The 13,165-nt window shown below is 39.0% G+C and overlaps 2 protein-coding genes across 6 annotated transcripts in view; one reads left to right on the plus strand and one right to left on the minus strand.

Moving 5' to 3' along the window:
• LOC116692346 (NACHT, LRR and PYD domains-containing protein 14) overlaps window positions 1-11,165 on the plus strand; it is a 13,344-nt gene extending 2,179 nt beyond the window's left edge. For 3 of the 4 annotated variants that reach the window (XM_032520553.1, XM_032520554.1, XM_032520555.1), the window contains exons 3-12: window positions 570-707; window positions 2,107-2,342; window positions 3,351-5,151; window positions 5,733-5,909; window positions 6,249-6,425; window positions 6,596-6,769; window positions 7,356-7,529; window positions 8,717-8,890; window positions 9,072-9,245; window positions 9,461-11,165. In XM_032520553.1, coding sequence (XP_032376444.1) covers window positions 570-707; window positions 2,107-2,342; window positions 3,351-5,151; window positions 5,733-5,909; window positions 6,249-6,425; window positions 6,596-6,769; window positions 7,356-7,529; window positions 8,717-8,890; window positions 9,072-9,245; window positions 9,461-9,479 — 3,244 coding nt within the window. In that variant the 3' untranslated portion in view covers window positions 9,480-11,165. The remainder of the gene's footprint in view (window positions 1-569; window positions 708-2,106; window positions 2,343-3,350; window positions 5,152-5,732; window positions 5,910-6,248; window positions 6,426-6,595; window positions 6,770-7,355; window positions 7,530-8,716; window positions 8,891-9,071; window positions 9,246-9,460) is intronic. The other variant, XM_032520556.1, reaches the window with a different exon arrangement.
• Window positions 11,166-11,384: 219 nt separating this feature from the next.
• The window catches only part of samhd1 (SAM domain and HD domain 1), a 13,863-nt gene continuing 12,082 nt past the window's right edge, over window positions 11,385-13,165 (minus strand). For both annotated transcript variants that reach the window (XM_032520560.1, XM_032520559.1), the window contains exons 15-16: window positions 12,731-12,868; window positions 11,385-12,378 (exon numbers count right to left, since the gene is read on the minus strand). In XM_032520560.1, coding sequence (XP_032376451.1) covers window positions 12,226-12,378; window positions 12,731-12,868 — 291 coding nt within the window. In that variant the 3' untranslated portion in view covers window positions 11,385-12,225. The remainder of the gene's footprint in view (window positions 12,379-12,730; window positions 12,869-13,165) is intronic.

Below are 13,165 nucleotides of genomic sequence, written 5' to 3' on the forward strand. Positions count from 1 at the left end.
GGGAATGACTCCCCAGAGCTAGGTTAGTAACAAACAGTTCATTAGCACACAGGTCCATCTTACACATCATACAGTATAACAACTATAAAAAGGAGATTTAAACATATAACAATAACTCCATATTTGTCTATAGGATATGCAGGCTATGGCACCAATGTTGTCTTAATCTAGAAGTGTATCTATAAGAGCTTTTCAGAGGACTGACAAGGGCTTCAATTATATGGTTCTCTAATTTGTCCAGACGACACTTAAAACTTAAAACTAAACATTAGTTGTCTTAAGAGTGCCTCACAGGTTGGCACTCTAGTGGACACAAAACCAATGACTGGCACTGTGCCACCTAGGGAGCGAAGCAGCAACCTCACTGCATCATTGTATGCTACCTTAAGCCTCTGTATACTCTTTTGCTTAAAGTTTGACCACAGTTGAGCAGTATATAGGGTGTGATGTAAGTTCTAAACAAAGAGCACTTCACAGAGTCAGATCACATAGAAAGCCTTATAAGCGTGTTACATTTTACTATGCTTTCAATGTCTAATGTGAGCTTGTGTTACTGACTTTTCTGTTAGACCAGAGCTGAGTCTTTGTGGGAAGGATGAGGAGGGCAGAGCAGAGTCTCCAGTATCCAGCTGTCTGTCTCTGAAGAGTGACCACTCCAAAGATATTCCTCTTGCCTTCGGTAATGATCCTGGAGTATTGGACACAAAGTAAGAGTTTTCTTTATTCTTTACTTTTTTTTGTCATGCCATCCTTTTGTCATGCCAGCCTTCTTTACTATTTTGTCTTGCCCCCCTTTGGAAACGAAAATGTTTCATGTCCCTCTCACCTGCAAACCAATTCTCGATATTAAGAATTTTTTACATAATAAAATAAGCCAAAGTGAATGTGTTTTTTTTAAATTAAAAAAACATTTCAAGAACATGCACTCTAATATGAACTAGCTGTTGGCGAGCCATCAGGGGATTGGAAAGGTAGGAAAGGGGTTAATGCAGGGCTGAATCTGAAATCCGATATCCAGTATGGATTGTGCCCCAGGTGAGCAGAGGAATGAGAGTCAGATGATTGTTTAAATGCAAGAATGTTTCTTTGTCACATATTTGTTATTGAACATTTGATTTAGTACATAACTACTAAGGGAATCAATTTGCTGCTATTTTCCTGACGTTGAAATATGCGTTGCAAAAGTTGACAATATTTGTTGGACATTTTTTTGCTCAATGCTGAGTGTATGGCTTTAACATGGGATGAGAGGAGTATTGACATAAAATCTCAATGCAGACGAGGCAGTATTTAATTAACAAGAGTGGTTAACACATTTGCCCAAAGATTATACTGTAATTGTTTTCATTATCTTAATAGTTACCTAGATAACACACTAAAATAATGAAAACATTACTCAGAATTATATATAAAAAAATGCAACCTCCCTTTCTCCATTTTTAGGTTGTTCAGCGTGCGCCTGCTAAGTTCTTAGTCAACAACTGACTCAGAGCTGTTGTGTTCAGGCATGCAGGGCACTCTTGACAAGTGTCTAATAGGACCTACTGTAACACACAGCAGATTTAAATTCCGTTGATACATGCCTATAAAGGCTTTTTAGTTGGTTGTTAAAGTAACTGTATATGTAACTTTTACACATTTGTGAAACTGTGTAATGTTCCATCTGATGTTCACAAATTATCTGTATCAGCACACAAGACTAACAGCACATTTTCTGCAGTGGTGCTGAAAACTGAAATTTCCCCTCATCATACTGTAGATGGCCCTAACAGGGAAACCCCTATTGTGAATGCAATATTGCATCATTGTCTCATAGATTTTCAATAACAATCTCAATTTGAGCTAAACATGGACACATCTCTAATTTTGCACCAGCAAGAAAATTAAGACACAATCAAGACAAAATGCTCCTTTATTAATGCTTGCCTTGACTACATTTATCGATGATGGTTGACATGGTAAAGTGTTGATGACCTGTGACGAGTGAGAGAATAACAGAAGAATCATTACATGCATTGTCTGCACATTGTGCTAGTTGACCTTCTATGCAGTATTAAAGTAGAGAAAAGGTTTTGATTTGAAAAGCAAATGCCCTCATCTTCACAGGGAGAGGAAAAGGGTGAGGGGTGTTATTGAGGAGCAGCTGGCATGCTGTGCTTTGTGCCAGGACGTCCTGAGGGATCCACGGTCTATTGCCTGTGGACACTACTTCTGCTGGGTATGCACTGCGTCATACCTGGAACGATGTGAATCTACAGGAGACGCCCCCTGTCCCCAATGTAGAAAAAGATCCAGAAAACGTCCTAAACTTCAGACACCCGGTCAAGACAGCACTGAACCAAGTAAGTATTTAGGGGTTCTAAAGCAGAGTTTTTTCCCCCTTAGAGAGTTTGGTTGATACAGTTAACCTCACTTTAAAAAAAAAACGTATCAACATTTAAGAGAACAGAAGCGATAAATGATCATTAATGAGGTAACAGACAAACCCGTGTTCAGATTCAGATTAATTAATTTATTTGTCATAGTTCCTTGTGTACTTGCATACTTGAAGAAAATGAAGACCGTTATCCAAGAGCCACTTTCAGTGCAACAGGAGAAGACATCATACATACCTACATAACAAGACATAGACTAAAATATAAATAAAGAATTAAAAAACTGGTACAGTCCGTTTACAATCCTCACTGCCTGTGGCATCCTGCTGGATCTGGTGCTCCTGTACTATCTTTCCTGATGGCAGGAGGAAGAACAGGCTGTGGGAAAGGTGATGAGGGTCCCGTAACGTGCTGGTGGCTCTGCGAGCGTAGCGTTGATAAAACAGCTCTGTTGTCTCTCGTATTCTTTGCAGTAGCCGAACCAGGAAGTGAGGCCATAAATTAGGACAGATTCAATGGTGCCCTTGTAGAAAGTGGTGTGGTGTAGGGGAGGGAGACTTGCCTTTTTAGGTTTCCGGAGGGGTGTAGGAGTCGCTGGTGTGCTTACTTGATGATGGCTAAAGTGTTGATGATGGAGGTACGGTTGTCTGCTAAGTGATCCCACAAGAACTTGATGGTATTTGCATCGGCACCACCGATGGTCAGCAGCATGTGATAGGACTAGCCAGCCCGCCTCTTAAAGGCAATCACCATCTCTTTGGTTTTTTCCACGTGGAGGAAAAGACGGTGTGAACTGCACCCCAAAGTTAAATGTTCCACTTCATTCCTGTATGCAGTGTTAAACTAACCAGTTAATATGTAGCAATTAGTGTTGACTTTAAACTCAAAGTTAAGACAGAACTGACTGCTGATTCTTTTTAAGAGATACAGTATATTTCTTTAACCTTATTTGTTCTTTTATTGTGTATCTTTCAGTTACTGGCAGTTGGCAGGAGGGTTCTTACAATCATAAGATTGGTCACAGAAGAAGATCTGAATTTGCAATAGAAGGAACTGCTGAAGCAGGACCTCAAACCCGCCTATCTAAGATCTACACTGAGCTGTATATCCTTGAAGGACAGTGCGAAGGAGTTAATATCCAACATGAAGTGTGGCAACTTGAGACAATATCCAAAATGGAGAACCTTAATGACACTCCAATCAAATGTCACAACATCTTTAAGGTCTTACCTGGCCAAAAAGGAATAATCAGAGTAGTTCTGACAAATGGGATTGCTGGCATCGGAAAAACCTTCTTGGTGCAAAAGTTTATTCTCGACTGGGCAGAGGGCCTGGAAAATCAAGATGTCAGCTTTGTGTTTCCGCTTTCGTTCCGGGAGCTGAACTTGATCAAAGAGAAGCAGTACAGTCTTCTCAGGCTGCTACAGGATTTTGATCCAACACTACACATGGTGACAGCAGAAAGTCTTGCTCTCTGTAAAGTTTTGTTCATCTTTGATGGTCTTGACGAAAGCAGACTTTTGTTGGATTTCCAGAACAATGAGGTTGTGTCGGAAGTCACACAGACATCATCAGTCAACTTACTGTTAACAAACCTCATCAAGGGGAATCTGCTTCCCTCTGCTTTCCTTTGGATAACTTCCAGACCTGCAGCAGCCAATCAGATCCCTCCTTTATATGTTGATAGGATAACAGAAGTACGAGGATTCACTGACACTCAGAAAGAGGAGTACTTCAGAAGAAGATTTGATGATGTTTCAATATCTGGCAGAATCTTCTCACACATGAAGGCATCCAGGAGCATCTACATTATGTGTCACATCCCAGTTTTCTGTTGGATCACTGCGGCTGTTCTGGAGCACATGATAATTACAGACAAAAAAGAGCTCCCCAAGTCTCTGACTGAGATGTACTCACACTTTCTGCTGGTCCAGTCCAAGAGAAAGACACAGAAGTACGGCAAAGGAGATGAGATGACACAACAGGAGCTAATGCAAACTGATGGGGAAGCCCTTCGGAAGTTGGGGAAACTTGCGTTCGAACATCTGGAAAAAGGGAACATCATCTTCTACCAAGAGGACCTGGAGAGATGTGGTCTTGATGTCGAAGAAGCCTTAGTTTTCTCAGGACTGTGCACACAGATCTTCAAAAGAGAACGTGTGCTTTTTCAGAAAACTATTTACTGCTTTGTTCATTTAAGTATTCAGGAGTTTCTCGCTGCTGTCTACATGGTTGACTGTTACCTGAACAAGAACATTGAAGTACTGGCAACTTTCTTGGGAGAAGACTGGGAAAGAAAAAGCAGTGACCCAGGTCTGGACAACTTCCTCAATCAAGTTGTGGAAAAATCCCTTCACAGTGTAAATGGCCACCTGGACCTCTTTGTTCGCTTCCTTCATGGCCTGTTATTGGAGTCCAACCGTGGTCTCTTAGGAGGTCTGCTGGGCTGGACAGCGAGCAGTCCAGAAAGCATCCAGAATGCAATAAACAACCTGAAGAAGATGAATGCTTATGATATCTCGCCTGACAGAAGTATCAATGTCTTCCACTGTTTGATGGAGATGAATGACCACTCGGTGCACCAGGAGATCCAAGAGTTCCTGCAGTCAGGCAACAGATCCGAGAAGAAACTCACCAAGACCCATTGCTCAGCTCTTGCCTACATGCTGCAGATGTCAGAAGATGTTCTAGAGGTGTTGGACCTGAAGAAGTACAATGCTACAGGTGATGGAAGACGGAGACTGCTCCCAGCTGTAAGAAACTGCAGAGACGCTCGGTAAGTCCAAATGTGAATCTGTCATGTTGAGTAACCTTTATGCCTATTGGCATTTTTGTTACAGTAAAGATGTTTAGTTTCTAATAAACAGCCAGTATAAAAATGTTGTAATACATAATACATTGAATTACCTTGAGCAAGGGTTACAATTGTGCAGAAGGTTGGACCCAAGTGCAGAGATGGCCGGGCAGCGTGATGAGCTTGAATATTTAGTAAAACAAATCCATACAACAGAAAGTGTGCAGAAAACAGGAGGACAGGTATCTAAAAATCAAAGTAACAAATAAGGACAAGAACAACTGGAAACAGGAACACGGAGACAAAAACAGGCAGACTCATACACAGAAAATACCAAAATGATCTGACACAAGACAAGGGAAGCACAAAGACTAAATACACAGGACAACGAGGTAACAAGAGATACTAGGTAATTGTCTGTTAATAACAGTGTGTAGCTAGCTTGCCAGTAAACAACAAACAGTAGTATTCATAGTATTGAAAACTCATTTCATAAAGGAATTGTTTTGCACAGTACCTTTGTCGCATGGTTAATACTGACTTGACATGAAATGTGTTTGCAGACTCTCTGGCTGTGGACTCTCTGAGAAGCATTGTGAAGTTCTGTCCTCAGCTCTGATGTCCAACCCTTCCCATCTGCAGGAGCTGGACCTGAGTGAAAATGACTATCTGCTGGATTCAGGAGTGAAACTGTTGTCTGTCGGATTGGGGAGTCAAAACTGCAGATTGAAGATACTAAGGTGAGCAACCTTTCAGACAGCTCTTCACTTCAAAGCTGCAATGCAAAAGTATGTGTTTCTATGGAGTTTGGGCCTTATGGATATCTGCCTGGAACTGTATTATTGAATTATATAACAAATTGATTACATTTGATTAAAATACATTATTATAAAGTGTATATATATATATATATATATATATATAATGCTCATTCCCATAAATAAAATAGCAAAGTTAATCTACAATAACAAGCATCCACTATTACAGCATAGCAATGTTGACCTACATATTTAGACCTGAATAGATCTAAATGGTTTTTATGTGTTACAAATTTGTTTTTAACTATGTCCTTTTTTTAGATTGAAGAACTGCAGTTTGTCAGACGGTTGTTGTGATTCACTGGCATCAGCTCTGAAGTCCACCTCCTCCAGCCTGAGAGAGCTGGACCTAAGTAACAACAACTATCTTAAGGATTCGGGGGTGAAGTTGTTGTCTACTGGCCTTGAGAGTCCACACTGTAGACTTGAGACTCTGAGGTTTGACAGAATTTTATTAACTTTGGGTAGATATTAAGTTTAAATGACTACTGTGGTCACAGTCATATAGCTCTATTTAGATAATGACACAGTCAATATTTTAAAGATGAAATTCTATCCAAACATTTTACATCAACAGTTAACATTCTACACTTTATAATTTTATCTAGATTAAGTTGTTGTAGGCTGTCAGAGACCTGCTGTGCACATCTGGCCTCAGCTATGAAGTCCAACCCCACCCATTTGAGCGAGCTAGACCTGAGTCAAAACAAGGTGAAGGATTTAGGAGTCACTCTGCTGTCTACTGCACTCGAGAGTCCTCAATGTAGACTGAAGTGTCTGAGGTGAGTTCACTACTGTAGATCATACGTCTTTAGTGAGGAAAATATTTGTATATTAAATAATTGTTGTTATAGCAGATGGCAACTGAAAGATTGTTTTAATAAATAAAAGGAAAGCACAAGTTGTATTTCTCTTTGCTTAACAGGCTCTATAGGCTTTCACACTTTTGCAGCGCAGTTCAATACAAATTTGTATTGTACTTTTAATACAAGTAGTAGTACAAATAGTAGTACTTACCAACTTCCAACTTAGTTCTGCAGATTGTTACATGCATTTTATTAAGATGTGTTTCTTCTTTCTATACCATCATATCAATTTCCCTAGATCAATCTCCTCCTCCATGGAGAAGGATGAATTATTAGCATAGGTAGATACGGAAGAGGTCTCATATTTTTCAAACTTGCCTGAAAGTGTGACTAGCCATCTATTACTGCCATTTATAAAGGCAGCAATAAAGGGGACTGGTGACCAGTTGTTCTGTTCGCCAGGAGTGACCAGGCAATAAAGAGCCTGTTGGACAAGACTTTGCCCATGCTCATTGAACTAGGGTTGCCAACAACTGTTTTAATATGAATCCCATAATTACAGGCTTAATAGATGTGGGCTAACGGAGAACTGCTGTACATCTTTGGCCTCCACTTTCAAGTCCAGCTCCTCCAGCCTGAGAGTGTTGGAGCTAAGTAATAACGATCTGCAGGATTCAGGAGTCAAGTTGCTGTGCCCCGGACTGGAGAGTCCACATTGTGGACTGGAAGCTCTTAGGTCAGTCAGCTTGTTTTCAATAAACATGAATATTAAATCAATAGTACACTGACAATGATTTTGATACATCAGTATAACAATAACAGCATTGTGATTCACTAACATAATGCCAATTTATTGAATACTGCATAGCATTGTTGAGGTACATATTCAAAACCATAAAATACGAAAGATTAAACAGCATTATTAATTTCATTCTCAAGTCACTAAGTTCAGAAGACAGAATGATGCTGTTTCTATTAATATAATAAAGTATAAATAAAAATAGGAAAAAAACAAATAAAGTCTGATCAGTCTGAACTGATAGGTATTGAGCTGTGTTTTAAAGGTGTCCACAATGTCTCCAAAGGGTTAGAAAGTTTTGAAGCCACAACCTCAAATGTCTTGTGGTGTGAGGAACAAGGGACCCGAGATTGGTATTGGTGATAAAGAGTATGAGCAGCATTTTAATGCCATAGCTCGTATAACTTATTTATATACTATTGGGAAGGAGATGATCTTATAAAGTATGATCATTATACTTCACATTTTATAAGTAACTAGTAACTATATCTGTCAAAGAAACGTAGTGGATTTAAAATTACAATATTTTCCTTGAAAAGTAAGTATTAAATTGAAATGTGTTAATTTGGGGGCTTTTGCTTTTTGTGATGAAACAATTTGCAACCGTTGCATCATAATCAGAAAATGGGAGCAATTAACAATTACAGATGACGGTTGAAGGCGCGCAAGAAGGGAAAAAGCAAAACATAACTAATACCTATTTAGTTTCATTCACAATCTATAATTTCCTGTACTTTTTTATAGAAGCATTTTCTTTCTTTCATATTGAGTGTACTATGTATTTATTAAACCCTGCAGCAGTACATCAAATAGAACATTTGGCTGTTGGGCCAAATTCAGCCAGATCTATGTATGAACTAACTTCAGATACAGCTCTATAGGTTTAACAGCACTTGGCCGCACAACATGCATTGTAATGAACATTTAGAGTGGATTATTCTTGTTGCAGGAGGATGTTTTGAACTTAGATTCTTGTTGTGTTCTTCCTTTTGATTTTACAGCATTTAGCCATCCACAGCTCTGATTTATATATATTCTTTCAGTTATGATAGCCTGTTGATGTGTTTGAGCAGCTTTTCAACAAAGGTATAAGGGATTCTATAACAGTTTATTTTTTTATTTAGATTGAGGGGCTGCTGGTTGTCAGAGAGTTCCTGTGCTTCTCTGGCTTTGACTCTGATGTCCAACCCCTCCAGTCTCAGAGAGCTTGATCTCAGTGAAAATGATCTACAGGATTCAGGAGTGAAGCTGCTGACTGCTGGATTGGAAAGTCCACATTGTAAACTTGAGACTCTGATGTAAGGATTCTCTTTTCCCTCTGCGTGGAGCTCTACTTAAACATAAAAAGCAATTGGTTTTGCATTTAGAAATGTTTTAGGGGAAAAGAACAAATTGACTCATATGCTTCACTAACACAAAAGTTGTACCAAATGTCCAAAATGGTAAAGTACCTCTATGAAAATCCTGTAATCTCTGCAGGTTAAGACGTTGTCGGGTCACAGATGAAGGCTGTCCTTCTTTGGTGTCAGCTCTGAAGTCCAACCCATCCTATCTGAGAGAGCTGGACCTGCGTAAAAACAAACTTCAGGAATCGGGAGAGAAGTTGCTGTCTGATGTCCTAGAGAGTCCACACTGCAGACTGGAAACTCTCAGGTCAGTATCAGGTTTGAATCAGTTACACTAGTTTTAGTAGTATTTTGCAAAACATATTTGCAAAACTCCACCTTCCATAAATTGCTTATTTTCTTAGTGAACATTGAGAAAATAATGCACAAAATACAGAGAAAGAAACAACACTCAATCAGGCTAGAAGCTTAATATGATGATGTGTTTAATTTAAATTGTAGAATGTTTGTTCATCCCTACAGAATGGAAGAAATGGAGTAAACCTGGAGTCCAGCAATCTGAATAAAAGGCATCTCATCACTGGCCATTATGAGTTGTTTCTGACTCTGGAGCTGCCACAATCCCTACATCACTGCAAAACTACAGCTGTCATACCAAGTATGAATTGGTAGTGTGAATTAATCAGAAAACACTTTTTCTAAAGGATTCTTCAATCTTCATCAACCTCCATCTGCCCATATGTTTACAAAACGTTTTTAGTCTCGTAACTGTTCCTCCAATTTAGTTTTAAATGTAGAATTCCCCCTCTCTGCTTACCATGATTATTTCTATTTCCTAAAGCATAACACCACAAACTTAAGGGTGACTTTATGTCCACCTGGCATTTATAAGATAAAATGTTTCAATAGTGTTTCTGTCATGAGCACAAATACTAGACAATTTAGCCTGGCTCTGTCCAGCAGTAACTCTGTGGTGAGCCATTGCCAGGAAATCAAAGGCAACCTCGAGGGAGTTACTGGTCACATTTAAGAAATAGCCAGGCACATGACGGCCCGTAATACGGTGAATTGTTGTAAACCTTTGCTTTTTTTGTACAAGCAAAACAAACTAGATTTAATCAATGACTCAGCCTTTCCGTCTCGGGCCACTGCTGACACCATCATCCCCTCTCAGTGCTTCTGAGACAGCCTACCTCAATTCACGCCAGTCACGTCTCTCCACTGCATTCCATTCCCATATAATGGAGGTTTCACAATGCTCCCCCCATCCTCCTCACCAGGGAGCACCTACAACTCCCTCCTGCAGTCCCTCTCTGACAGTCAATTAGGTGAAAAAGGAGCTATAGAGGATCAAGGCAAGAAATGCCCGGATGGAATCAGCTCCAGGATGCTTAAAGACTGTGCAGATCAGCTCAGTGAGGCCATGCTGCACATCCTTAACCTGAACCGTAGTCTGGAGTGCATTCCAGTCCTCTGGAAGACTTCCTGTAAGGGTCAGGAAAAGACTAAACAGACTGGTAAAGAGGGCTAGCTCTGTTCTGGTCTGCCCTCTGGATACCATAGAGAAGGTAGGGGAGAGGAGGAAGTTAGCCAAGCTAGCATCAAAATGGGCCAAACCTCTTACCCCCTGCATGGGGCTGTGAGGTCTATTTCTTTTAAAATTCTATTTAATGTGTACTTTTTATTAGTCTGATGTGTGGGATTTTTTTTGAGCTGCTGTGACAATGACATTTCCCCAGTATGGGATTAATGTTATCTTATCTTAACGTGTTAATTAGTGAACTTTAAAGGGGCTGGTAGATGCATTTTGTTACAGTTGTTGAATAAGGCAGTTACAAGGCAAACACAAGAAAACCCTATATTGTCCCTCAAGCACCTACATCTACCTACCAACCAACCAACTTGCTGAATGTATTCAGTCAGCTATGTACTGTTCACACGCCCTGACATGCTGCAAATCCTTAGAATTACGAAATTGATTGTTTCCACTCTGCAGAACAAAGACTTTCAACAAAAATGTGTACAATACAAACTTATGCAAACCATTTTTTTTTTTAAACATTTGAATAAATTACCATGCTGTCAGTTATTTGTTGTTTATAATTTTCAGAAATAATCGGGTACTGGATGTACATTTGACCAGGTGATTAGAAAGCAGTACCATACGCTGACTATATGTTTTTACTGTTACATCCTCCAATTAAATTTACAATTCAAAATAAAACATTCCTTCACTTTTTAGACTGGTGGATTTGTTATCATACTGTGTGAAACACTTTTGTTGTATTTAGTGAAGCTGTTCATTTTTTGCCTGTTGTGCTTGTTTGTAAAGTTTGTGACGCTATAGGATTTTAAAACACTAAATAACATTTCATGGAACTAGCTCTCTCTGCTTTATCTAAACTGAGAACATCACGCCCTCTGGTGTTCATTAAGTTTACTTACATCAGGAAAAGAGAGTTTTATTTTCAAACCATTTTCAACCCCTTTCAATAAGAATAATATTTACAGGATCTTCCCAAACCCTTATTAAGTTTCCCTTCACATTCTTTCAAAATATTATTCTTTTGTACACAATCAGCAAAATAAAACAACCAGGTATGTGGTAATTTGGATGAGATTACATTTTGACAAGAGGAAAACATTTTAAATGGTAGCCACACTTCCATTTAAAAATGTTGCACAAATGTGTCATTTGAAAAGAAAAATCTCAATACAGAATAAATAAAGCACTAACACACATCACAACCCACTCAAGCAGAAAGCAATTCTGAAAAATAAATACATTCAAAAGTAAAGGCTTAAAGTAAGGTAAAAACAAATGCTCACTGAGCGTTTGTGTGTAAGCTCTAAAAACACACTGCCCTAAAATATACTGTACACATGCTCAAGGTAAAACATTTGAACTGACCATGATTCATTGTTGATAACACAAATACACCATAGTAAGCTACTTGATAGCACATTGTATGAAAACAATAAATCAACTTAAAATGTAACACTCACACAAAAGGATATCAAATAAAAACCTGAATAATTATCCTGAAAAATTATCAAACTAAAACAAATGTGTATAATACTGAAGAGGGATGTGTGTAAAAACGTGAGTACAGACCCTGAATGAGCAACAATGAATGTATTTGTTAAAATCATTTCTTTTGGTTCATTATTTTGAATTTTGCTTTGCCCACCAACACACTCACCTTGTAGAAAAATAGAATTTTCACTCAACGCTGTCTCATTTTACCAAATGTGTCACAGAGGGGTATTTGCTCTCTTTCTCTTAATTAAAATGAAAGCTGAACTTTGGCTCTCTTTTGTCCATTGACACTAGCAGAGTTTCCTTTCCTGAAGCCGCCCCCTTCGCCATCCTCGCCCTCATTGCTGTTTGACCAGCTGGCTTTTAGAGGAGTCAGCTCAGGTGCTATTATGTCTCCATCCTGGTGTCAACAAAAAGAACAAAAATAAGTTGTCATTACTAAAGGCAGGACACTACATCGCTTTTATTCATAATGCAACTAAGCAAGCAATCACAAGGCTCTATAACATAATCCTTCCTTCACTGAATGCATTTCCTACCAAACAAAACAATTTGTGTTTTGAAAACTTTTTTTTTTTTTTATCAGTGCATGTCCACCAACTGTTCCTGCCCCTTCTCATGCTCTACATTCACTATTTTGTGTCGATTGTAAAAGGTTTCTCCAGTTAGAGGTTGAGGAAAAGTGCCCATCCCATGTTCAACAACTAACATTGTCACTGCATATGATTATTGTCAATGCAGATAAATAATACCTGAGGCTTTGAGAAGTTCATGTTCATGCACCACTGGACAAAGTGCTTCTTGGCGGCCTCCAGACTCCTGTCATCAGTCTTCTTGCAGTAGACCCTGATCAGCTGCTCAGCAAACTGCTCTGGGAGAAGTTTAGACACCTGACAAGAATGACAGCACAGAGTTTATTTTGACGCATACAGTTGTGTTCAAAATAAAAGCAGTCCAACATCACTAACCTCATAAATCATATTTTTGGTAGAAGTGATATTTCTAGATGGCAAATAATTTACTAGTAAATGTAGAGTCATCAAAAACCAACAGACCCAAGAGTCATGACATGCATGCTGCTCATTCTGTGTAATTGAAAATAGATTGATTGTAACTGAAAGGGGCATGTTCAAAATAATAGCAGTGTTGTGTTTAATTAGTGAGGTGACTGATTCTGTGAAGAAACA

The sequence above is a fragment of the Etheostoma spectabile genome, chromosome 7 (genome assembly GCF_008692095.1).
Source record: "Etheostoma spectabile isolate EspeVRDwgs_2016 chromosome 7, UIUC_Espe_1.0, whole genome shotgun sequence".
Taxonomy (NCBI): Eukaryota; Metazoa; Chordata; class Actinopteri; order Perciformes; family Percidae; genus Etheostoma; species Etheostoma spectabile.